Genomic DNA, 27370 nt, shown 5'->3' on the forward strand with positions numbered 1-27370 from the left:
CCTTATCTTTTATTTTGAACTCTTTTTGCTATGATGCATCTGTTTGAAGATTTCTGTTTATCCTACTTGGAATTTTTTTAGTTTCCTGGATGTATAGGCTATTGTGTTTCAATAAATTTTGGATGTTTTCAGCCGTTATTTATTTGAATATTTTTTTCTACTTCTCTTCTTGTCTTACCCTTATTTTGTGTATATTGCTGCATTCACAGGGACCCAATTTCTCTGAGTCTGTCCCTTGCTCTTCATTCTTTTTTTCTCTTTATTCTTTCACTAGCACAATCCCTATTAATCCTCCTTAAAATTCACTAATTTTTGTACTATTTCAAATCTGCTATTGAATCATTCAAGTGTAATTTTTACGTACATTATTGGACTTTTAAACTCCAAAATTCCATTTAGTTATTTTAAATAATTTATTTCTTATTGTTGATATTTGATACAACATTGTTATTATACCTTTTTTTCTTCTTTAATCATGTTTTCCTTTAGTTCTGTGAACATATTTGTCATGGTAACTTTGGATTATTTTTCCATTAAATATGAGATCTGGTTGCTCTTTCAGGTAGTTTTTTTTTTTAGATTAATCCTCACTTTAATAAAGGAGATAAGGTCTTTTATTACAGGGAGGTGTTTTGAAACTTCATAAGCTTGCTTCTGAACATCTTTTTTTAAAGTATATTTTTTATTTCTAAAAGATACATAGATCACACAAAATGTTACACTAAAAAATATAGGAGGTTCCCATATGCCCCACTCCCTACACCCCCTACTTTTCCCACATCAACAACGTCTTGTCGTGTGGTACATTCATTGCAATTGATACATACATTTTGGAGCACTGTTATACAGCATGGATTATAGTTTATATTGTAGTTTACACACTCTCCCAGTCCATTCATTGTGTTATGGCAGGATATATAATGTCTAGCATCTGTCCCTGCAATATCATCCAGCACAATTTCAAGTCCTGAAAATGTACAGGCAGTTTTTATTGCCTGTTTGTTTTGTTTTTGTTGTTTTTCCAGTGTCTGGGTCATACTTTCCTGCTTCTTTGCATGCCTTTAATTTTTTTAAGTCCTATATTATAGCAACTCTAGGTAGTGGTCTCCACTACTCCTTGGTGCATGTTATTATTTTTCATTTTTATTAGTTTAGTAACTAGCTGGATTATTTTATTGAAGTTTATTCCCCACCCAATTTTGTGTGTTTTTTTATTAAAGATTTATTTATTTCCCTCTGCCTTCCCCTCCCCCTCCCTGCTGTTTTTGCTGTCTGTGTCCATTCGCTGTGTGATCTTAGTTCTCTTTTTGTCTTCTATTCTCCCTTTTTCTCCTCTAGGATTCACCAGGATTTGATTCTGGGGACCTCTGATGTGGAGAGAGGTTCCCTGTCAGCTGCACCACCTCAGTTCCTGATTTCTGCTGGCTTCACCTTGACTCTCCCCTTTGTCTCTCTTTTGTTGTGTCATCTTGCTGCGTGACTTACTTACACAGGCACTGGCTCACTACATGGGCACTTGGCTCACCACGAGGGCACTGGCTTGCCTTGAGGGCATGCACATGAGGACTTAGCTCGCCACACATGTACTCAGCTCACCACATGAGCACTCACGCGGGCACTCGGCTCGCTGTGCAGGCACTTAGCTCACCAATGGGCACTGGCTAGCTGCTCAGGCATGCTTTTCTCTTATTCTTTTTCACCAGGAGGCAGGCCCCAAGGGATCAGACCCAGGTCCTCCCATATGGTAGGCAGAAGGCCTATCACTTGAGCCACATCCGCTTCCCTGTGTTTTGTTTTGTTTTATTTGAGATTCAAAAAATAAATTGCCAGGATTTTCCCTGTTGCATAACCTTACCAGTCCAGTAGCTTATTCTGGGAGTATTCAGTATTTTTTTTTTTTGTTGTTGTTAAGCAGTAATGACTTTTTTTGTGTGGTAAAATTGTAACAGTTGATGAGCACATATTGAAGCATTGCTGCTAATCATGGTTTATAGTTTACATTTTGTACCACACAATTTTATAGATTTTGACAAGATGTATAATGGCCTGTATCTGTCATTGCAGTGTCATGTGGGACAATTCCGATGTTCCAAAAATGCTCCATGTTACACCTGTTTTTCCCTCTTTCTCCCTTCAGAACCTCTAGTGACCACTGCCTTTATATCAATGGTACAAGTTGTTCCATTGCTAAAATAAGTCTGCTTTAGTCCATAGTTGCATTTCCCCCTTATGTTTGTTCATTACTTAGTCTTCAGGATTTTGTGATGGCGATGCCCACTCTGTTCCTGATTGAGAGGGACCTTAGATCCCATGAGGCAGATGGATGGAACTGTCTTTCTTGCAGTTGTGGATATTCTGTTTTTTGGGATGGGTGTTTTCCATCATCATCCTTTTGTTGTCCTGGGCGAGTCCAATGAACTGGAGAGTAGCTGTAGCACTCTGCTGAGATTCTGGGCTCAACTGGCATATGAGCAGTCTGAAGATTTAAGTCTCTTGTGCATATATTTAGCAACTATAGCGTTAATTATATGTTCTAAGGGCATATAAAAGGGGCAGAGGAACCATGTGTAGGAAAGTTATGAGTCTAACTCTGTAACATTGAGGAGCATATATTCCAAAGTAAGGCCCACTGACAGGGTACCGAATTCTTGAGGTTGTCTACCCTGCCTATAGTGTCTCAGTGCCTCTATAGCCCTCAGAAGCCCCTCTTTTTGAGGTAGTGTTTACTGTGGCATTCAATGAGATCCTGCTGAGACACCCATAAGCATAACCTCTGGAATGACCTTCAGCTCACTTTGAAATCTCTTAGTCATAAAAACCCTTTTGTATTTAATATTTTCCCCTTTTGGTCAAGGTCTTTTTCCAAATGCATCACTAATTGGCACTTGGTAACAATCCCTCAGTGCCAGGGAGGCTCATTGGGAATCATGTCCTGTGCCAGGGGCAGGTAGTACATTTATGTGCTGAGTTTGGCGTAGAGAGAACCCAAATTTGAGGAACAAGGAAGCTTTCAGGAGATAACTCTTAGGTAATATTATAATACTAGGCTAAACTTTCATTTCACAAGAACAAGGTTCATAGGTATAACCATCAATATCAAGGGCCTGGTGTAATGGTTGTCCTCCTTCACTAGGCACTGTCCATGTACTCGGGGATTCTTGCCACTCTATTAGAGAATGTAGCAGGACTTCCAGGATGGGATTTTAATATTCTTTGGATTATTGTCCCACCAGTCTTCCTTCCTCCCTCCATCCCTCCCTTCCATTATGAGGGACAGCTGGGTATTGATACAATGACAGGGATAAGAGAACAGGATCTGAGATGGTGTTTGATTAGGGAGAGATCAGAGAGAGAGAAAGGGATGTGTACGTGCATAATGCTTTATGCCTCAGCCACTTCCTAGAGAGGCAGGACTGGAGCCAGGGAAGGAGGCTGAAGAGTGGGGAGTTGCGTTCAAGAGTTGGTAGTGGGTGGGGAGAAGGGAGCAGGTTCAAGGGTAGATGTGGGGGAACAGGAGGAGGTTGGAGTAAATCAGAGTGCTGATGAGGCATATGGCAGTGGAGGAGGGGCGTGATTGGAGAGATCTGAGTTGGAAGAAGGGTTTTCTGTGTACAGAAAGCAAGGAGGGGCGGGGGGGGGAGGGGAGTGGAGGCGAGCTCCACCCCACTGCCAGTATGAGGAAGGGAGAAAGTTGGGGTGGAAAGTGGTAATGATGAGGAGGGGAAGGAAGGGGAGTCAGAGGACAAGGAGGGGGGGTGTGGAGGTGATGTCTGAGGTATATATGGAGGAAGTGCAGGGGGAGCCTTATCAGCTGGATCAAAGTTGAGGTTTTAGGTAGTTTTGGGGGGGCAGAAAAGAAAAAGAAGACAAACTTTTGAGGAGGTTTTTGGTGTAAAAGAATAACAGGATTGACAGAGGGAGGGGCGTTCACAAAGATGAAAGAAGGCCTGAGAGTAAGGATTCTCGGATGCCTGCTGCTGTGCTGGATAAGATTCTTTGCATTTTGGAAAACTTGGGAATTGAAAGTATTTTCTGGCCATTGACTTTCATTGTTCCATTGGTATTGCAGCCACACAGAGATTGAATAGAAAATGAGCTTTTTAGGTCTGATGTCTCCTTACAGGTATGGAGTTTTAAGGTTGTGAAGGAGACAACTCAGAGGTCTCGTTTTGGGGGACCAAAATTGGATTCCCCATTTTAGGTGGCATGGGTGAGACTAAGGATCTCTAGGACAGGGGAGATTCTGAGTGAGATAGTCATCCCCAAATCAGTCAGAAATCTCCAAGGAAACAGCAGACCTCCCTTGGAACCAGACGTCTCTGGAGCTAAGAGGTTTCTTCCCATGAAGATGCAGACCTTCCACCTGCTGAGGCCCCCGGGGGAAGTGAGGGTCACTGACCCAGCGCTAGGTTTTTTTCCCATGGGTTGTCCTGGACAATAGAAAAAAGAGAGAGTGAGCCGGATCCTCCAGTGGAGAAATCCTTAACCCACCCAGCTATGATTTAGTGCCCAGTGTTGGATGGGCTCTCAGGAGTGGCAAAGCAGAAACTCCTCACTAATCCATCAGTCTCAACATGGTCTCGGCACCAAATGTTGGAGAAAAGGGTGTACTCACTGGGACATGGATACTGATTGCAGGCAGAAAGTTTATTGGGAAGCTCTCCCAATGGAGAGGGTCTGAAGAATAGACCCTGAAGAATACCATGCTGGTGGAGGTCTGAAGAGACTTCAGCCTGCTCATGGAAGGAAGATGGTGGATATGACTTTATACAATACATCAATAGGCAGGGAAATGTTAGTCTGTGGGGAGGGAGTTAGAGTCCAAGTACAGCCTGTGGTTAATAAGGGGCTGTAAAAGTGAATTTTTCGTGTACATGGCTTGCGTGTAGTGGGCTAGGAGGTAGGGTATTCTTGGAATGCGGGATGGTCTGGTCGTCTGGAAGGATTGTGGCTTTTTATGTGCTCCATTCCCACTGTGATATGGCTCATCCTTGGGGGGGAAATACACTGTCCTTGGCATGTAGGCATCTTGCTCAATTGATCAGAATGGAGTCACAGCCTTATGACCTATTAATCATTGCAAACCTTGTAAGGGGGAAACTCTTTTAACATTCCTAACTCTTTGATTTTATATATATATAATGAAGGTCTTAAGTAATAGGAATACTGCGCAGAACGGAAGGGTATGGGGATATGGGACATCGACTCCATCTGACTACTTCCTGCTGTCATGGGGCAGCGAAGGGATCCTTTCTGTCCTGTTCAGTGCATTCTGATTTCTGGTCCCAAAGAATATTCGTGTTCATGTAGCAAAAAGATGCTGTTCACATATTCCTGAGTTGTTGTGTTGTAGTGATGTGGGCTATGGGTGGGAGGCTCTTTGTCTCTTCAGAGATAACCTAAAGTATCTGTGACTTGTGGGTGTGGGATGATAAAAGGCTGCAGTCCTGCCCTTGGTGAGCAGGAAACAGTTTAACAATGCAAGGCTTATCGAAATGCCTGAGGTCCATGCTAAAAGCTTACCTAAGATGTGGAAATATATGCTAATTCAAGCCTATTGAGAACTGAAACAAAAGGACCATTTGGCCTTTCCTCTCTGTATAAAAGGGACTAAAAAATCTTGTTCGGGCTCGGGATTGAAACAGAAAGTTCCGAGTCCGGCCGTCAATAAACCATTTTTCCTTCTCAAAATCATTCCTGAGTCCTGGCCTCTGTATACTCAAATAATTGAACTTCCCTCAAACAGTAGAAGTCGAGAGAGGTTCAGTTATTTGCATATAGAAAGGCCAGGACTCAGGAATAGTTTTTGGGAAGGAAAAAGTAATTTATTTACGGCCGGGGACTCGGGAGCTTTCTGTTGAAAACCCGAGCCCTGAACAAGATTTTCGAGTTCTTTTTGTACAGAGGAAGAGCCAAATGGTTCTTTGTTTCAGTGCTCAATAAGCTTGAATTAACATATATCTTTCACATCCTAGGTAAGCTTTTAGCATGGACTTCATGCATTCTGTTGTAAGCTTTTAACACATTTGGTTTGTATTCTCCCTGAATATTTAAAGTTTATAGATTTTTGCATTGTTAGACTGTTTTTCTGGGACTGGAATTGTTGTCATGGTTACTAAGGGCAGGGCTGCTATACTTACTGTCCCATACCCATAGCTGAGGACACATACAGCTCAGGTTATCTATGAAGAGATGAACAACTCCCCACCCATAGCCTACATCAGTTGATTGTATGATTTTGCCTATGAATCAGACAAGAAACTGTAAGAAACAAGGACCAAAAAGAAGCAGCAGCAATACCAACAGTAATGGTGTTATAATGGGTAAAAGGATTGATTTTAGGGTGAGGAAAAGGTGGGGATTGAGGGTCATCTGTTATTGGGGAAGGGGATACCTGCTGGCACTGACTTGGGTCACAGGAGTTGTTTTGCTAAATGAGGCTAACATTCCCAACTTTTTTTGATATGGTTGGGTGAAAAGGGAGAGTGGGAAGGTGTTGTGTGATTCAGTTGTTGTTCCCCTTTTGGCATTGAGATACTGTGGCTTCTGGCTGGGCGGATGGCCCTGTATTTTTATAGCAGGAGATTATGTACATGATCATGGGTGACATTTCGGACGGCTTTCTGGATAAACTGGGTTATTGCATGGAAGATGTGTGGACCTGCTGATATGAGGAGAATGAGAGTTTTGATTGTGGTAAGGATAGACATTAACCATGAAATTTAGGGTGGGCTGTGAGGTTATAACCTCCAGGAGTCTGAAGAGAAGGAATGATAAGATTATATATTCAACATTGAACATTCATAGTTCACAATGAAATTACATGATTTGGTGGCCTTACACAGAGTTTTAGTGAGAATAGGGGACTTTTGATTATTAACTCTGTTTCATAACAGTGTTTTTGAGTAATTTTTCATGGGTTTAAGATTCCTAACCAGCAGAACTGCGTAGAGCAGCATGGTGATCAAAATGAGCTTATTTTTCCCAGTTTTTATGGTTTGAAGCATAGGCAACAATAAATTATTACTTCTCCTTTTGGGCTTGGGGCAGCTGGCATTTTAACATGTAATTTAAACTTGGTTCCTTGTTGAAAGTGTCCAGTTATAAGAGTTCTGTTGCAGTGTCTGCAGCACTGAAAACATACCTTGCCCCTTCTGAGAGCAGGAGGGGACAATGTAATCCACTTGCCATCATGCTGTTTCAGTCTGGGCTCAGCCACTATGTCTCATCCAGTGAGGTAATTGTTGCAGTCATTGGAGTGAGCGTGATGGACACTCGTGGGTGATGTTCATGAGCTGCTGGCGAGTGACAGACAGTTGGACTGCTGGACTAGGCACCACAAGTGCTGGTATCCATGATATTTGCCTTATTGATGGAGCCACTCTGCTGCTTTTTGAGTCTCAATGGTATGGCTCTGGATCTTTGCGAGAGTATCTGCTTCAACAGTCCAAAGAGAGATGTTAAAGGAGGGTGCAGGGACATGATAGACTGTTAACTGTCATTGCTGGCAGATGTCCCAGATGTTCTTCCACAGATTTCTCTTCCCCACAGAGGGCAGCCCACAACAGTTCATTGTTCCTGACTGGTACTTCGGCTTCTTCTCGTAATTTGCAACTAAAACTCAAGCGGTATTTGTTTAGAAAGTTGCCTCTGCCACAAACCCTACCCAAAGCCAGTATTGGTACTGGCTACATCTAATTCACAGGGTAAATTAAAATCCAACCCCCTTATGCTTGATCCTGTGTTATTGTTTTAAAAGCAGCCTGCTGGGAGGGAACGGGGCGGGGTTCTCATTTCCATGCACAGCCTTTTCTGATTAACACATATAATGGTGTTTTTTTTTGTTTGTTTGTTTTTAAAGATATATATATATATTTTTTTTCTCCCCTCCCCCCCCACCCCAGTTGTCTGTTCTCTCTGTCCATTTGCTGTGTGTTCCTCTGTGTCCGCTTGTATTCTTGTCAGCGGTGCCCGGAATCTGTGTCTCATTTTGTTGCGTCATCAGCTCTCCATGTGTACGGCACCATTCCTGGGCAGGCTGCACTTTTTTTTTTACGCTGGGTGGCTCTCCTTACGGGGTGCACTCCTTGAGCATGGGGCTCCCCTACGTGGGGGACACCCCTGCATGGCATGACACTCCTTGTGCACATCAGCACCGTGCGGGCCAGCTCATCACACAGGTCAGGAGGCCCTGGGTTTGAACCTTGGACCTCCCATGTGGTAGGCCGACGCCCAATCCGTTGGGCCAAATCCACTTCCTTATATAATGGTTTTAATATCTGAGCTAAATGAGGGATGAAGGGTTTTCAATATCCCAACAATATTATAAACTCTATTAATATGAGAAAAAAATTGTGCTTTATCAATTACAGCAGAGGGTTACAGTTTTTGTTTTATTCATCGAGATACCTTTTAAGAATTTGCTAGACAGCCAGGACCTAGTAGCTTGTCCTAATTGTTTACCCATTTCAGGCTCTTAAGAAGAGATATCATTGTCTCTGATGCTTCTTTAAATTCTGAAAAAAAAAAAAGGATTTCTGTTTAGCAAAATAACATCAATAGGGTTACAGTCTTAGATTGTTTTCCATGCAGCCAGAATCTTTGCCACCAGGCCAGGATAGATGGTTGGGCTATACACACAGCCTTGGGGAAGCACTGCAAAATCCACCCTTAGCTTTCTTACATGAAGGTGATTGCAGGCTGGATTGATTTGCCTAAGGAGATACTAAAGAAAGCCTTAGCAAGTTTTAAAACAAAGTGATTTTGACATAACTGGATATTAGTTTTTTCAACTTACTTGCAATATTTAGGATTGCTGTAGACAGCAGTGGTGTCACTTTAATTCATGATAATCTACTGTTATTTACCACCCCTGGCAGCTCTCAGTGGCTACTCTTTCTGCAGCCATAGAGCTGCTGCTTTAATAGAGATGGGGCAAATCAGATGAACACAAGCTAAATCATTTGTCTCTTGATTTCTAGGCAGAGAGGTTGTTTCTGTGACACATACCATTTTTTAAAAAATAATTAAAACCATGATTAACACTTGCCATTCAATTTATAATCCAATGAACTCTTCCATTATTTCACTTTTTCCCATTGTGAAAGAAATTTTTTAGGATTTGACTCTGAGAAGACAGGTTTGAATATTATGTTCTTTTATAAGTGATAAGATTTATTTTTTTGAACAGCAAAGGAAATGATAAGCTTAAAGTATAAGAAGCTATTTTGGTAAAAGAGATTTTTTCTTTTGTATACTGATTAGTCTGGAGAAAAACTTATTGCAAACTTTTGTTGAAACAGACCACTGATTTGGGGATTTTGTTAAATTTCTTATATAATTAACCATGATTATATTAGTTAACAGGTATTTTAGCAGTGCAGGAAAAACTTTCTGCATTATTTTATGAAAACCTAAGATTCCCAATGGAATCAAAATTATCTTCCTCCTATTGTTGTAGAGAAATTGGGTGTGTGTGGTATTGAAGGCCAGGACACGAGAACTCTGAGAAGAAAGTTGGTTTATTTCCACTGGCCAGAGTCAGAGGACTCTTGTCCTAATGAAAAACCAAGCCCTGAATAGCCTTTTTTGGACCCTTTTATACAGAGGAAATAGAATTAGGGAGACAAACAGTGATTGTATGCAAACAGACTTTTTGTTAGTTTCTTCAGTGTTTTATCTGAGTATCACATAGGTTATTTCCTCCAGGTAAATTTGATTTAATACATATTCCCCACATTCCAAGCTAGCTTGGATTTAGCATATCTTCCACATTCCGTCTGGATGCAACCTTGAATACACATTCAGTCTTACATCCTTTCTGAACATTCAAAGATTGTAGGGCCTATATTACTTATTTGGACTTTTACGGACTAGGTACACTTGGAAACAATTTTGAATTTATGCACAGGCTATATCACTATCACCACTTTAATATGCAGATTGAGGTGGCTTCTGACAGGATTTCCAGTTAGAAGTTAATCATCAATTCAGTTTCTGTTTAATAATGACTTTCTGTAATTAGCCATTTGAATATTCAGTTTAAGCAATGTTTCTACAAACTACTTATTCATAACCACAGAGTGTCATTACTTCATTTCAGTTGAGCCACATCCACTTCCCTGTATTATTTTTTATTAGAACAGATTAGGGTTACAGAAAAGCCATGCAGAAAATACTGTTGCAGCATTGAGGAGGATTCTATGATCGTGGTGTTGAAAGCCAGGACTCGGGACCTTTGTGGGAAGGGAGTTTATTAGAGCTGGCTGGACCTGGCGAACTTGAATCCAAAAATTGAGCCCTGAGCCAGTCTTTTAGGTTGCTTTTATACAGAGAGCATGGGAGGGGTGGGGTTAAGAAACATTTGGCATGAAAAGTTTAAGTTTTGGTTCCTCGGAGCTTGGGGACTTTCAGGGAACTAAGCTGGAATACACACACAGCCCATATCATTCTTGAATACCCATATAGCCCATATCATTCCTCCCTTTGATACCTGCTTAAATTTGTTAAGCTTCAGCATCATTATTTTTGCAGTTGTGAGGTAGGTGGCTGTCTGTGTTCTTACTGTCTTATTTATCAAAGCACGTACCCCAGCTGTTATTAAGGGGAGGAAGCAGAAAAGTATGGTGAGAGCATGGGAGGAGTTCCAGCTGTTCACTGCTTTGACTGCTTATTTCTCCCATGAATTTTCCAGGAGGCCCCAATGATAAAGTCCTTGGGGAATATCCAGGGCTTCTCCTGGCTTCTGGAGAAAGTCTTTTGAGTGGCAGAATTTTGGGGAGAGTCTTTCAGCAGCCATCTTGGGGGTTATTGATGTTTGTGTGGTTTGCCAGGTTCCAGATCCATCTATTGATTTCCTAGCTTACTAGCCTGCTTTATTTACCCCTCAGAGAGTTTACACCTTTAATCTTAAAGGGGTGTTGAAGGGAGATGATCCTTTTTTTCCTGTAGCTACTTCCTGCTGGTTAGGGGCAGTAGGCCCTACCTGACAAGGTGTAAAACTCTTCCCGTTCTATGTCGGTTGGAAGAAGATGGATCTGGCATTCTGGGTGAAGATGGTTGAAGTTTCCTTATGGCTAAAAAGATGTTGATTCTGGAAGAAATAAACTTGATTAGAATTTTGAGAATATATGGTCCCACAGGGAACACTGGACCACAGAAATAGAAAGGTCAGGTGCCTGCAAAGGCTGCATTTTCCCAAAGTTGGTGGGAAACAGTATTCTTCCTTCAGTAGAATGGGAAGAAGCATTGCCTTTTTTCAGTTAAGGGAGATAAAAACAGACACAGTTTCTTAAAGGGATGTTTGGTTTGCCCTCCCCCCCAGCAATAGGCATTTGGCCTAGAGTTAGAGGGAACAACTAACCTTAACATAGATACTACTTAGCTTTTCTCTTGAAGAGGTATTTCAGGCCATCCAGTGACTTGCATTCGTACATCCTGTCACATACTTCTGGTGAACTGGCACTTTCCTGGGCAGCTGGCTTTACTCAGGATTAGTGCACCACTCTGGAAATACTTTTGACATTAATAGCTATGGGAGAGATCAGAACTACAGAGTAAAGTTCTTTTTATTTTGGCTCTAATTGAGCAACTCCTGGTTATTTCACCAGCCTTTGTCTTTTGAAAACCTGTTTAGCTAAGCTGGTTAGGGCATCGTTCCCCAGATGAGTGGTTTGATAAAGTCTATGAAGGACTTTCCACTGCACTGCTCTTGGCAGGTAGACTTGAGTATCTTTAACAAGCCACCATCAGCTTCCAGGGTGAACCTCAGTCTAGTTGCCCTGGTTTAGTTCATCCTGGGTATACTATGGAACTGCAAGTACTGGTACAGGTGCTGGAAGAAGGGGTAGGAGGGAAACCTGGGTTTGTGCTGTCACTTTAGTAGCTGTGTTAGCTCCAGCATTTCTCTTTGCTATAGAAGTGTTTGTCTTCTGACGTCCTGGACAATGCATAACTGCTATTTCTTGAGTTAACTGTATGGCTTCTAGTATGTCTGGGATTTCTTGCCTGTGTTTAATAGGTGACCTACTGTTAGTAAGCAAGCCTTGTTTGCTATACAGCAGCATGAGTGTGAAGAACAAGGAAAGTATACTTAGAGTTTGTGCAAATATTAGCCCATTTCCTGGCTGCTAGCTTTAAAATTCAGGTAAGGGCAATCAGTTTTGCCTTCTGGGCTGAAGTTCCAGGGGGAAGAGCTTTGGCCTCTATGGTTTCAAACTGAGAAATCACTGCATAGCCTGCCCTTTCAATTCCTTCTTTAATAAAACTGTTTCCCTCTGTAAACCATTTAATGTCTGGGTTCACAAGAGGCTCATCTTTAAAATCTGGCCTGCTTGAGTAGTTTTGGTTAAAAGTCTCAAGGCATAAGTAGATAAGGGGCTCCTCAGGATTTTACCTTGGGTCCTCTACAAGTAGTAGGGTGGCTGAGTTGAGAGTCTGACACACTCCTCTCTGTACCTCGGGGGTCTGTAGTAATTGAGCCTGGTATTAGCTGGCTACCTGTAAGCTACTGGTGACTCCTAGCCTAAAGCATATCCTTCACCTGGTGTGGGGTGAAGATTGTGAGAAGTTGTCTCCAAGTTAATTTGGTGGCTTTTTCAATTAAAAGGGCTGTTGGTCCCACTGCTTTCAGGCAAGAAGGCCATCCCTTCATCTTATAGACACATTCATTAACTACTCAGAAGATGAAGTTTACCAGGACTTTTAACATGTTCAGTGTCTGTCTGCATATGATCTAATAGGAATATCACCATAATTATTAGACGATTGAGGGAATAGGATATAGGTACAGAACTTATTATTAATTAACGTACTTTTCAATCAATTCATAAATTTCTCTTTGAGCTGCAATTAATAGATTTAAGTTTTGGGTTTGCAGTACCTTACATGTTATCTCTCCATGGAAACAGGTTATAATGCCAATTGTGTTAAGTTCTACTCACAGTACTTTGGTATTCATTGCATCACTTGGTATGCTCTTCACAGAAGCTGCAGCACCATTGACCCTAGAGAGAAGCTAGGAAAGTAGTTTTCAGTATTCCACTGGCCTGGTGCACAGCGCCTTTTGGCACTATGAAACATTACCAGTCTGGAGGCAATATCCATTTGACTGTGTTGAGCCATTATTGACTGCTGCAAGAGTTTGAAACTGCAGTGTAGTCTCCATCGTCTTCAGGAGCACAACCAGATGTAGTAGATACTTTTATTGTTTTAGGGGTCAATGACCAACCTAGCCAGTAAATCAAATGGAGAGGCAACCTGCAGTATATTGAAGGCCTAGTATGAATGCACAAGAGAGTTTGACAATGCTGAAATTTATCTCTTGATTTTTATATATACCTTTTAAACACTTCTAATGCAATGTATAATATATCAAATGAACTTTTTAATACTTTGCTTCTTATTTTAGCAGTAGAGGAAGAACTTTTTTTTTTTTTTAAGAAAACAGCTTCAATGGAATCAAAGTAAATTTTCTTTACTACCACTTGAATATGCTCATTGAGGTGGCTTTCAGACAGGTTTTATTGCTATGAAGTTACTTTTTGCCATTAACATTAATTTAGGTTTCTTGTTAATAATGGCTTCTTAGAACTAGCTACTTAAATGCTTTAGTTTAGAAGATGCTTTTACAAGCTCTTTATAATTGACCACACCCACGTAGACTGGCTAATTTACCTTAGATTACAATTAGCAACCAATGAAATTTACTTTATGCATTTAAGAGAGGGCAGATCTGCATTTTCCTTTTAGCTTAATTTCATTAAACATGAACTTAAAAGGACAAACTGATTTTTAATTATTTCTGCTTAGAAGAGTTTTAATCTGTTAAACCTAACCTCTCTCCCTCAGAGCTCTTACAAAGAGAGGGCCCTAGGAGCTGGGTAGGTCATAGAGCTCAGGAAAATCCTTTTCCCTTTCTCAATAGTTGCTATATTTAGATTTCTATATGAACAATTCGAATAGTGCTTTTTTACGAATTATTTCTCAATTTGATATTATCATCCTGATGGATGAAGATATATACTGAGCAAATAGGCAGACATGAATAGTTTGACACAGAAATACAATTTAAAGTTACTTAGAACTCTCATTTTTTTACAAAACAAATTCAACTGTAAAACAACATTTGAAAGACTTGAAGGCTTTCCTTTGTGGGCTTCCCCAGACTAGGGGTTCGCAGTTCCCCCCTTTGTGGCTCCATATAAAGGGAGGTAGAACAGTTTGCTGAGGTCTGGGAGCTCAAGGCTTGGTGCTTCCTCAAGGGCTCACTTGAGAGTGTTGAAGGCTTTCTTTTAATTTGCACTATGACCATGCAGTTTTGTGCAAGAATTTTGTTTCTTAATTAATGGCTTATAACCAAAATATCCCCAATGCTTTTATACAATTTTATTTTGCTTCAGAACCTTATATTTTACTTTGACTTTAGCAGACTTTGGATGAGCAAGACTAATTATATGTATATTCACTGAGGCTATTAAAGCCCCAGGGACCAGTGGGACAGGAGACAGGGATGTCTCAAGTTTGTTTTCCCCTGAGCCATAGGGGCAGAGGCTGTTAGGCTAAATTTACTCAAATATAATTTTAGTTATTATCCTTCTGCTGTTTTATAATATAAAGGCATCTATAAATAATCTTAACTCTGTAATAACCATAAGCAAGGGCAAGGGGTGAGGCTAGGCTTGATGTGACCATGAACAAAAGTAAGGTCAGTTTAGAATTCAGTTACAGTTTCTAGTAAGTTGTTACCTTAAGGTGAATTGGATACTTTTATTAACTAAGTCAAAAGAATTTTATCAGTAACAACTTTGTGAAGTTCTCTGCTTTTCCAGCAGTTAAATAAATTCTGCTTGTGATTTAAGCATTAAATCCACTAGCAAGACAGTATTGACATTTAAAGATTCATTTTTAGGTTACCTTTCACCGTTATCCAATTTCTAACAGGAGAACCCCAAATCTGATTTCCTAGACATAAGCAAACTGACAACATTAAATGCAGATATCAGAGTTGAATACAGAGTTAAGCACAGATTAAAACAGAAGAGAGAATTTTATACCTTTAACATTTTTAGCAACTTTTTAATCTTAATTGATGACATATGAGTCTCTATCTTGATGACTCTCCACACCTTTTATAGGCACAACTGAGTTTATAAGCCAAGAAGTTTGCGGTATATTTTCTCATTTCTTTAAGGAGACACAACATGATGTTTTTGGGCCTCAGATTTATCTGTCCTCTTTTCTTACACTGGTTTAATTGGAATTCAGAATTTTATACAGAGGCTGTTTTTGGCTATACTGTTGCTACATGGACTAGAAGTAGGCAGAATTTCCTGATTTCTGAGAAGAGACTCCTATGGGGAATTTGCTGGTATGCTAGAGGCTGCACGCATTACTTTAGGAAGAATGAAGAAGCACTTTTTAGTCGACTGATCTGGTGTCCCAAAGTCCTAGTCTGCCTAAAATTCACCACTCCACATAATTTAATATTACCATCTGGAGGTATGAAAATATACACTGAACAAAGAGACACACACTAAAGAGTTAAAATACAGCAAAAGCAACATAAAGTTTGCTAATTTGATTCATAATTCTTACTCTTTTGGTATGGTTGTTTCTAAGCTTTCCCATCATTTCACATTTTTTATTTTTATTTCTTTTAAGGTCTTGGACTAGGCTTAAAGGGGATTCACACAGCATTAACTCACAACTTTTTCGTTCCTTATCTTTCTACAACTCAAAGAAGATTTGAACATATGGGACCTTTTGCCTATTTTTTTTTTCCTGTTTACAAAATAAGTTTAATTGCAATATAGTATTAAAATTCAAAGACCCATTTCTGGCCAAATTTTCTGTCATATAATCTATATCTAGACTAAGCTTCGTTATAAAAATTAATTTATTTTTCTGTAACCCAGATTCCCAAAATTTAGAACAGGTTTTCAGGATGCATCCTAGTGGGGAGCACTGGGGTACCGATGCCTCATTTCCCATGGCAGCAGAAAGAGAGAGAGAGAGAACAGCCAAAATAAAGGCACAGAAAGGCAGCAGGCTTCCCTTTAAAGGGAGCGAGGGACTGAAACTCTAACCCACGAAACTTCTCCCACTACTATCAGACCTTTACTACCTTAGCAGAGGTAAATCAAATGCTAACTCATGGTGTTATATTTTTATTTTATCTCCTCTGCAGGGGATCCAAGAGGGGCAATTAAATGTTACCGTCTCTGATTTTCTTAGCGATCCAGGACAAGCCCTCAGAAATGTTATGGCATTAAGGAGGATTCTTTGATCGTGGTATTGAAAGCCAGGACTCGAGACCTGGAAGGGAGTTTATTACAGCTACCTGGGCCTTATAGACTTGAGTCCAAAAACCGAGCTCAGAGCCGGTCTTTTAGGTTGCTTTTATACAGAGAGCATGGGAGGGATGGGGTTAAGAAACATTTGGCGTGAAAAGTTTAAGTTTCTTGGGGCTTGGAGGCTTTCCGAAAACTAAGTAAACTTGAATACATACAGCCCATATCAATATAAATATAGCGTTTCCATATACTGCCCTCTCACACATAAACATAGTCTTCCCTATTATTAAAATTTTATATTGGTGTAGCATTTTGCTTAAAATTGATGAAACAATATTATTGTAATTATGCTGTTAACTTTAGCCCACTGTTTACGTTAGGGTTCACTTTCTGTTTTGAACAGTCCTGCATTTTTTGTGTGTAGTTAAAATAACTTACATACAACCTAAAATTTCCCATTTTATCCCTTTTCAAATATACAGTTCAGTGGTTCACGAAGTTGTGCCTCCATCACTCTCAAATAGCGATGTATTTTTTACATTTTTCGAAGTATATTACTCATACATAAGATACATAAACAATAGTATAGTAATAGTTGTGAACTTACAAAACAAACATATATAACATCATACAGGACTCTCGTACCTCACCCTACCACCTATACCTTGCATTGTTACTAAACACTTTTAACTAATAATTAAAGAGCATGCTAAAATATTATGACTAACCGAAGTATTTTCCCCCAACCCACCCTATTATTATCTTTATATCATTTATATATGAACATACATGAACAATAAATGTATAGTAAAAGTTGTGAAATTACAAAGCAAACATGTATATATAACATCATACAGGGGTCCCATACATCAACCCTCCACCAACACCTTGCATTGTCATGAGATGTTTGTTATAAATTTTGAAAGAATATTGTCAAAATCTTACTACTAGTTATAGTCCTTATCTTACATTTGGTGTATTTTTCACCCAACCCATCCTATTATTATTTTTTAAATATATTTTTATGACAGAAGTTTTAAAACAATCATGCACATGTGCAGAATTCCCACATAACACCCCTCTATTAACACACCACACTATGGTGGAATATTTGTTACAAATAATATCTGATGGTTACCACAGCCATAGTGTACATTTGACACACATTTTCCATACTGCCCATTATCAACACAGTACATCTTTGGCATCGAAGCAAGAATATTATACTATTTCTGCTAACCGCAGTCTATAAACACTCTAATTGTATTTTTCCCATGCTTTTCCAGTTCCCACCACCCTGCAATAGTGATTTACAAAGGACACTCTTGCATCTGTATCATTAGCCACAATTCTCATCCACCTCTTAGTTTACTGTGCTATTCAGTTCCTAGATTATTCTCTAGCATTCTGTTAATTGGCATATACATACCTCGAATACTATTTTCAGCCACATATCTTTTTATAAACTGTTACTCACTATGTGTTACTATTCACTCTATACATTTCCACACTTTTACAGTAAAGCTAATTAAAACTTCTACATACATTAAACATCAGTTGTCCATCTGAGTCCTCCTCTTTTCTCCTTTAAGAATCCATCACCTACCACCAGGTCTTGAAGATATTTTCCTACAATTTCTTCTAGAAGTTATGTGGTTCTTTTATTTTTAGGTTTTTTTTTATCCATGTTGAGTTAATTTTTGGATAAGGTGTGAGATAAGGGTCCTCTTTCCTTCTTTTGGGTATGGATATCCAGTTCTTTCAGCACCATTTGTTGAATAGACTGTTCTGCCTGAGCTGTGGGTTTGACAGTTAGTCAAAAATCACTTGACCATACATGTTAGGGTCTGTTTTTTAACCGTCAATTTGGTTCCGTTGGTCTATGTGTCTGTCTTTATGCCAGTACCATATTGTTTTTACCACTATAGCGAGGTAATATGATTTAAAGTCTGGAGTTGAGAGTTTGCTTTTTCTTTTTAAATGTTTCTGGCTTTTCAGGGCCCCTTACCCTTCCAAATAAATTTGGTAATCATGTTTTAATTTTTTAAAAATGCTGGTGGAATTTTTATCATGATTGCATTGAATCTCTGTATCAATTTGAGTAGGATTGACATCTTAATGATATTTAGTCTTCCAGTCCATGATAATGGAATTTTCTTCCAATTATTTAGGCCTTTTTAAATTTCTTTGAACATTGAGTTACAGTTTTCTGAATACAAGTGCTTTATATCATTGGTTAAGTTTATTCTTGACTATTTGAATTTTATGTCATTTTATTTTCACCATTTTTTTGATACTTTGTTACTTTTATTGATATGATCTTCATTTCTAGACTCTTCCAGGCCTCTCTCCTGTCTTTTTATTTTAGGCTCTGGTATACTCTTAGTATTTCTTGAAAATACAGTCTCTTGGTTAGAAATTCTCTCAGTTTCTGTTTATCTGTAACTATTCTAAATTTTCCCTCATTTTTGAAAGAGAATCTTGCCAGATATAAGATTCTTGGTTGGAATTTTTTTCTTGTAGTATCCTAAGTATATCATACCACTGTCTTCTTGCCTCCATGGTTTCTGGTGAGAAATTAGCACTTAATCTTATTGGGCATCCCTTATATGTTATGCATTGCTTTTCTCTTGTTCTCAGAATTCACTCTTTGTCTTTGGCATTTGACATTCTGATGAGTATGTGTCTTGGAGTTGGTCTATTTGGATTTTTTTGGATGGAAGTACATTGTGCTTCTTGGACATGGATAACTATGTCCTTAATAAGGTTGTGAAATTTTCCACCATTATTTCTTCAAATATTCCTTCTGCCCCTGTTCTCTTCTCTTCCTCTGGAACACCCATAACACGTATGTTTGCATGCCTTTTGCTGTCATTTAGTTCCCTGAGACCTTATTCAGTTTTTACCATTCTTTTCTTCATCTGTTCTTTTGTATGTTCACTTTCAGAGGCCATTTCTTCAAGCTCAGCAATCCTTTCTTCTGCCTCCTCAAATCTGCCATTATATAATTCCAATGATTTTTTAAAATTTCATTTATTGTGCCTTTCATTCCTATAAGATCTGCTATTTTTCTATGTATGCTTTAAAATTTTTGTTTGTGCTCATCCAATGTCATCTTAATATTCTTAATTTCTTTAGCTATCTCATTGAATTAAGGAGATTTGTTTGAACATCTATTTATTAATTGTCTCGACTCCTTTATGTTATCTGGAGGCTTATCTTGTTCCTTTACCTGGGCCATATCTTCCTGTTTCTTGGTGTGGATTGTAATTTTTGGTTGGTGTCTTGCATTTGGCTTACTAGAGTATTTATTCTGGGTGCAGTTTTTCTCCTTAGTTTATGGCTTCCTGCCCTTTCTCCCTTGCTGGTTGTGCAGTGGAAGCCAAGGATATAGTTGGTGCTATAAGCTGTGAAGGCTCAAGCTGCCCTCATTGCCCCAGGGACCAGTGAAGCTTTTCCCAACTTTCTTCTTTGCCAGGGGTATGGGCAGAGTCACAGCTGTGTGGAATAATCCAAGTCATGAAGGCCTAGACTATCGTTGCCCAGAGAGACTGATGAAGCTTCACGCCCTTTTCTCCCCTGCCTGGGGTGGGGATGGAGCTACAGGTGTGGGCAGCAATCTATGCAGTGTGGGTCCAAGATGACCACAGTTGTCCAGGTAGATTTCTGATTATTCAGTCTGTGCCAATCATGTGTACCTGCAGTTACCTGGAGAGGCTGGTGCAGAGCCTGCCAGCTTCCTCCCTGCCAGAGGTGGGACTGAAGCCTAGGCTAGGGTTGCAGGTAGATCTGGGTGAAAGAAACCGTCTCTCCTGTCACTGTGATTTTCAGTCAGCCCAGCTTCCCCTCATCCTGGGGATGGAGTCAAAATGGTGGCTACCAGCTGCTCTCCAGCTGGGACAGGTTCAAACTTGAGTTGTTTTTAGGGTTATACTTTAGCTAGCCGAATTTACTAATCTGTAGCTGAAATCGGTGGCCAGCTGTCTCTTCCTCCCCTGTTTTTGGGAAATGGAGCTTCAAATTCCATCCACAGAACAGCTCCTGGGGCGGCTTGCACTGCCAAAGTAGGATAATTACTGACCTCCACAGCTTGACTGGTAATTTCATGGAGAAGCTGGCATAAGTCCCTCCAGCTTCCTCCCTGCTGGAGGTGGGGCTGGGGTCTAGGCTAGAGCTGCATTCTGATCTGGATGGAAAGAAGCTGGTCCCTACCAGCACTGTGGTTTTCAGTCTGCCCCACTTCCCCTCTTGCCAGGCATGGAGTTAAAATGGCAGCTACCAGCCTCTTTCTAACTTCAACTGGCTCAAACTTTAGCTGTTCTTAGGATTATACTTTAGCTTACTGAATTTACTCATCAGTGGCTGAAGTTGTGCCCAACCATTTCTTCATCTGCCATTTTTGGCAAGTGGAGCTTTCAATTCCAGCCACAGAACAGCTCCTGAGGCAGCTTGTGCCTCCAGGTGAGGATGGGCACCAGCTTCCTCCCTGGCATGGAGCGCTTTACTTACAAATCTTCTCTGCAGATGGGCAGTCTCCTCCTTCCATTTCTTCAAGGATGTTGCAGGATGCTCTCCTGGCCTCCTGGAGTCCCCAAACAGGTGCTTTAGCTACCTCCAGATAGCTCTAGGTGTTTACTAATTGTCCTGTAGCAGGAACTGACTCTAGGAACTCCTTACTCTGCCGCCATCTTTATTTATTTTTTTAAATTTATTTTTCAATAGCACATTCATTTACTTGATACATAAAAATTACTAGGTTTTAAATTCTGTCAGTTATAGCTATAAACCAGATTCCTATGGTTGAGGAATTTATTTTTCACATTGCCTAAAAGATTTAATAGTTTTAATATGTTGCTGATAATTATTTTCTTCTTGATGATTATCATTAACATGTCTTTTCAATGTCTGAAAATTTCAATGGCCTTAGGATTATCATTTTAAACATTATAACCATCCTATAATACCAAAGACCTGGAAGGTATCAGAGATTTGAAATTCAATATTTACTCATTGGTTTAGTACGACAAGCCTTCTATTTACTACTTTCTTTGCTAGGCCCTGTGGATTTACAGATGAATAAAACATAGTCACTAACCACAGGCATGTAAATAAATATACTGCATATTAAGGGACACAGATATAAACCAACACAGTGTGGAGAGTATTGTAATCAATTTGTTTAAGGAAGGTGAGTGACCCAGTGCATAAGTATGGTGCTTAGGATGGTGGTCAGGAAAGACTTGCCAGAGGAGAAGACATAGTAGATGTCTAATAGGTGAATGAATACTAAGTAGTAAAATAGATAGTCCAGTGCTCTGCGTTTGAAATTATTGTATGGAAAGGCAAGTTAGTGAGAAACAGACACCCAAAAATGCACCTGTGCTAAGGTTATTTAGTATATGCTAGTTGTCATGTGTCTGATATAATAACTAACATTTGCTGAAGTTCTCTGCCTCACATACCATATGTCTTATCTTGTGTAAGCCTCACAATAACCCTGAAAGCAACTGATATTAAAGCCATCGATTTTACAGGTGAGGAAACTGAGACTTAGGCACAATAACCTCCTCAATTTCACATAGTTAAAATGTGATGGAACCAGGATACAAACTTAGGCAGACTGATTCTAGAACCAATTTTTTAACCAGATGAAAATGAACAGTATGAGCTATGGGAAACTGGAGGAGAAGGGAAAACGTGCCTAATAGGAATATATTATGAAGAGTTGCAAATAGCATGGGTGGGGACCTAGTATTTCCATTGAGCAAAGTTTACTTGAAAGATAGACCAGTATGATTTGAGTAGTTCATGTAGGAGATAAAGGAAGATCAAGTTGGAAACTGAGGATTGGATGGAAGCCAAATGTCAGTTACTTAGAAAATGAATCTCAGTAATCGAGGCTTGATATAATAGAGAACCATAGGGGTTAAGGGAGAGGAAGGGTGATATGGTAGTCATTGTGGTTAACAACATAATGATTAAGGTTTTTGTTACATCATTTACCAACTTTATGATGTTGAGCAAGTTACTTTACTACTCTAAGCCTTCTTTTTCTTATCTGTAAAATGATAATGATAATATCTACCTCACGGTAGTATTATATATTAAACCTCACATAGTAAGTATGGAGCAAATGTTATGTATTATTATTACTATTATCATTTGTGTGTTTTAGTAAATTTAATCTGAGAATAGTATCCTAGACCTCGGACTTAAGTCATTAGTTGAGAGATGTTTGAAACATGGTTGTTATAGATAAATAGAAAGGAAAGGACAGACACTAAAAATATTTTCAATGAATAACAGTAATATTTTAAATTGATGTTGTAAAATATCTTTTGCATGGTTCTTTATGGTATTTCAAAATATTGATGCATTTATTGTTACATCAATAGTTAACAGCTGACAATAGTTAACAGCTGACAAATGAAAATAACTTTATAATTTGCAAAGCACTTTGACATATTCTCAGATTTAATGATTCTCCGAACCACTCTGAGATAAATATTATTTCCATTTTATTGAGGCCCACAGAGGTTAAACAATTCATTGATTATCGAACAAGTTAATAAAAGAACCAATTTAAAACTTGAATCTTCATGTACCTCTTCTAGTGCTTTCTTCATTATATCATATTACATTACATGACAAGAACTGTTGTAGTATATATCTGCCAACCTTGTGAAAAAGTATTATTGCTACTTTGAATGAGTTAATAAATTAAGTGTCTGCCTTAATATCAAGAAATAACCAAGGCATGAAAGGGGACAGATTAATTCAGAGTGTACTGTATATCTAATTCACATATAAACTCAGTGTTATTTAAAGTATAATCTCTGTTCAGTAGGTCAAAATATTAAATATAATTTTCCATTTAAAATATTCACAGAAATGAAAATAAGCTCTCGCTTTTCTGTACCAATCTGTACATTTAGTACATTCTGGGTGATTGTAAAGTATTTTACAATAGAGCTATTTCATAAGTGTTTTTAAATAGTATTGATCGTGAAACTTTTTGAAATTTACCATCAGGCCGATGGTGGCAGAGTCTACATAGAACTATGCTTCGTGGTGTTCTGGGAAAAACCTTTCGACTTGTTGGCTATACTATTCAGTATGGTTGTATAGCTCATTGTGCTTTTGAATACGTTGGTGGTGTTGTCATGGTAAGTTTTACACCCAAGAATAATCATTTTAAATATATACTTTTTAAATTGGAGGGAAACGCATTTTAATTTTTAGTTGAATAGCTGTAATGAATAACTTTAGTGAATAAAGTGTGAAAATTAAAATAAAATCTTTCTAAATTTTGGAGCATAAGAAAAGTGTGTTTGAATTGGTGCTGTATAAAAAAAAGCAGCTTTACTTTAAATAGGCTCCTGTATTCTGTTTCTAACAGGACCACAACAATTGCTACCATTTATTGAATGTGACTTACTGTGTTCCAGGATATATTTGGTGTTTTGTATTTATTAATTCATTTAACTTTTTACAGTTCCATGAGAATTTTATTAAATACCAATTTTGCAAAGGAGGCTACTGAGGTTTAGAAAGCCTAAGTAATTTGTTCCAGTTCCCACCGTTTATAAATACATTTGGAATTTCAACACAGATTTATCCAATTTTCCAAACTCCTACTCTTAACTACTGTGTTTGACTGTCGTGAAAACAAGTGATTATTCTGTGTGATGTCAATGCTAAAATATTAAAGTTGCTGCTCCCCCCCAATGCTTTTTCTTAATATTGCATTATGAATCTTTCAACTGTGAGTGTTCTAAACTTTGTGTAAGTGAAAAATAAATTGATTGAATGGCCAGTGAAGTTATGTTTTTTTTAAAATTAGGTTTACCCAGTAGATTCACTGCAGAATAATACAACCTCAAGTTGAGCTAGAATAATACAAATAAACATATTTAACTGAGACTCCCCTCCTTTGCTCTTAAAAGTTACATTGGTACTTATAGTAGGTTACCAGGATAGCAAACATAAACTTTCAATGTGTTCTTTATTTCTTCCTGAGTAGGAGCTTTGGAGTGAAAAGTTTTATTTACGCATAAGTAGAGTAAATAGAGGCTCTTGTATTTAGATTTTGAAGTGGCAATGATCATTTTTTTCCAGTTTTGAGATATATATGAAGATTATTGTTTTAAGACATCCAAATATGGAAATCTTTAAGCATGCGTCTCATTTCACTAGTGTTTTTCAGTAGAAATTATAAGTTATAGTCCATCAAATAAGTAAAAGATATTCTCTTAGGAGGTCATCAACCCATTGAGATTTCATGATAAACCACTAAATAAATTATTATTAAGGGCAATGGATGATATTTTATAGTAATAAGAAAATAAATCATTCATTCAACAATTATTTTTTGTGTATTAACTTTGTGGCAAGTACTGGTCTTGGTCTTAGTTATCCAACTGGGAACATAAACAAATCCCCACCCTCATGGATCTTACATTCTATGGGGTACCCAAAATTAGGAAGCATTGGTAATGTTATATTGTTCATGTATTGTAATGGAATATCAGTAAATCATTTATAATATATCTGCCTATGTTTCTAGGCTTGGTGGCCACTCTGTAGTTGCCAGCTTATGAATTGTTCCCAAAGATACTGCCTTACTGTATTGTTCTTCAAACTTTGAAAAACATTTGCTTAATTTTCTTTCCTTTAAAAGCCTTTTCACATGATTTTCTTAAATTATGAAAGATTCTGGACTGAAATTACAAAATTGCCTCTATTTACAGTGTTCTGGACCATCAATGGAGCCTACAATTCAAAATTCAGATATTGTCTTTGCAGAAAATCTTAGTCGACATTTTTATGGTATCCAAAGGTAAACTTTTCATGGATATTTTAAGTTTATGGTAAAAATACACATACACATTGTATCTTTTTTGCCCTTTCTAAATTTTATCTTTGGAACTTCCTTTATAAATAATCAAATTAATGACCAACTAGATCAATTTTTAGTCAAATATCTTTTTTCATTTTGAGAAATTTTAATATTTTCTTTAAATACATGCAATCTCTTGGGTTATTGTATCCCTCACATCATTGTCCTTTTATAACTTACATATTAGCTATTTGTATTTTTTTACTGGGTCCTAGAATGTTTTCTGTCAAGAACTAGGGACTTAGGGACCACATTATATTACCCAAATTGGAAATCGGTGTTGTTTTTTTTAAAAAATTCTGATGTCTACTGGTGACTGACTGACTTATTTTGCTGTATATAGCCTATGATGACAATTTGATGACTTAGACTTTGACACTATGCAAAGCTGGAATACAGGAATCCTATCCATTATGATTCTCCTGATTAATTACACTAAATTAAAAAACTCCTTGGCAAATATTATTTGCCACTAGACCTTTTAAATCCTATTCCAATATTGATGCCAATCTTTGTGATACTGTTTATTCTGATTAACTCAATGAGTAAATTCCTTCTGAATGGATGTCAAATATTAGTAATTTAATTATTTTCTAAAGGGCATCTCTCAGTTTCCCTAAAATTTTATTTCTTCTTTTTTTTCCTTCACATTAAAATTTTAGTTCCATTACTTTGTTTATAATTTTTTCACTTTATGCTTTTTTCTTTTTATATATATATATATTTTCGCTTTTTGATTAATTTTTTTCTTTTATACTTTTGTGTTTATAATTTTGAAAAAATAATTTATGCTAGCTTTCATCTCAGTAAACTATAAGTTTGGCTTCTGCAAGGTGATAATTTGGCTTATGGCATTAATAGATTAGGCACTCCTCTTTCATGATATAGTCTCTTTCATGTTATTCAAAAATAGTCAATAACAGTACAAAACTTTTTTTTCAACGTTAATTGATCTTTTAAATTATTTAGGTAGAAATATTCTTTGTCAAGCTATATGGTCTAGTAAAGGTCCTTATATAATTCTTCAGATCTTTTTACCCATAACAACTTCAGGATACCTAATTGATAGTTATGGGGGTTAGAAAATAAAACTTATGAAGCAGCTGTAGTCTAGCTCACCTTTCTTTTTAACTCATATCAAATAACCTAATACAGTATTTGGATTAACTGGAGACCTACACTCACTGTAGTACGGAGGCGAACTTTTACATTCTGTTAATGATATGATTTTTTATTTCATATTAAGTATTCTTTATTTGGGGCTAATTTTTAAGATCTCTGTACAGTGAGTAAGCTCTGAGGTTACAGACTTGTCTTGTCTTGTTCTTTTCTCTCTTCATGGAGCCCAGAACAATGGTGAGAGGTCCACAAAAAGAATTTACCGAACAGTGCAAATCACTGAAATTAAGCTTTCTTTTAAGGATATTTGAATAGATATATGAATGCATTGTTAACAACATTTTTAAAAACTTTTTTTTATTGCAGAAATTGTGAGCTTACAAAACAATCATGCATAATGGGAAGAATTCTCATACATCACTCCTCCACTAGCACCTTAACATTGTTGTGGAACATTTGTTACAAATTATGAAAGAACATGGTCAGACTGTTACCACTAACTATGATTCATAGGGTACACTTGGTATATTTTTTCCATACACCCCCATTATTAAAGTATGTGTTAGTTTTGTACATTTCTTATAATGCATGAGAACACACTCATATTTGTATTGTTAACCACAGTCCATCTTCTACTACATGGTTCACTGTTATACAGTCCCACATCTTATACATTCTATCCAAAGTATACTCTCAGTGGCTCTCACTTTCATCACAGAATTATGTAGTCATCACCTCAGTAAACCTTCGAACTTTTTCCTTAGTCTAATTATATGATTTTTTCCTCTCTCTCTTTTTTTTTTAAAGATTTATTTCTCTCCTCCCCCTCCCGGGTTGTCTGTTCTCTGTGTCTATTTGCTGCATGTTCTTCTTTGTCTGCTTCTGTTGTTTGTTTGTTTTTTTTTTTTTAAAGATTTATTTATTTATTTAATTTCCCCCCCTCCCCTGGTTGTCTGTTCTTGGTGTCTGTTTGCTGCGTCGTTTCTTTGTCCGCTTTTGTTGTCGTCAGGGGCACGGGAAGTGTGGGCGGCGCCATTCCTGGGCAGGCTGCTCTTTCTTT

General features: G+C 38.1%; 1 protein-coding gene across 7 annotated transcripts in view; it reads left to right on the plus strand.

Moving 5' to 3' along the window:
- Nucleotides 1–27370, plus strand: part of IMMP1L (inner mitochondrial membrane peptidase subunit 1) — a 104319-nt gene that overhangs the window by 46101 nt on the left and 30848 nt on the right. For 5 of the 7 annotated variants that reach the window (XM_004446887.3, XM_058305603.2, XM_071218131.1 and 2 more), the window contains 2 exons: nucleotides 23325–23458; nucleotides 25043–25131. In XM_004446887.3, coding sequence (XP_004446944.1) covers nucleotides 23325–23458; nucleotides 25043–25131 — 223 coding nt within the window. The remainder of the gene's footprint in view (nucleotides 1–23324; nucleotides 23459–25042; nucleotides 25132–27370) is intronic. The other 2 variants (XM_058305607.1, XM_071218133.1) reach the window with 1 other exon arrangement.

The sequence above is a fragment of the Dasypus novemcinctus genome, chromosome 10, assembly GCF_030445035.2.
Source record: "Dasypus novemcinctus isolate mDasNov1 chromosome 10, mDasNov1.1.hap2, whole genome shotgun sequence".
Lineage (NCBI taxonomy): Eukaryota > Metazoa > Chordata > Mammalia > Cingulata > Dasypodidae > Dasypus > Dasypus novemcinctus.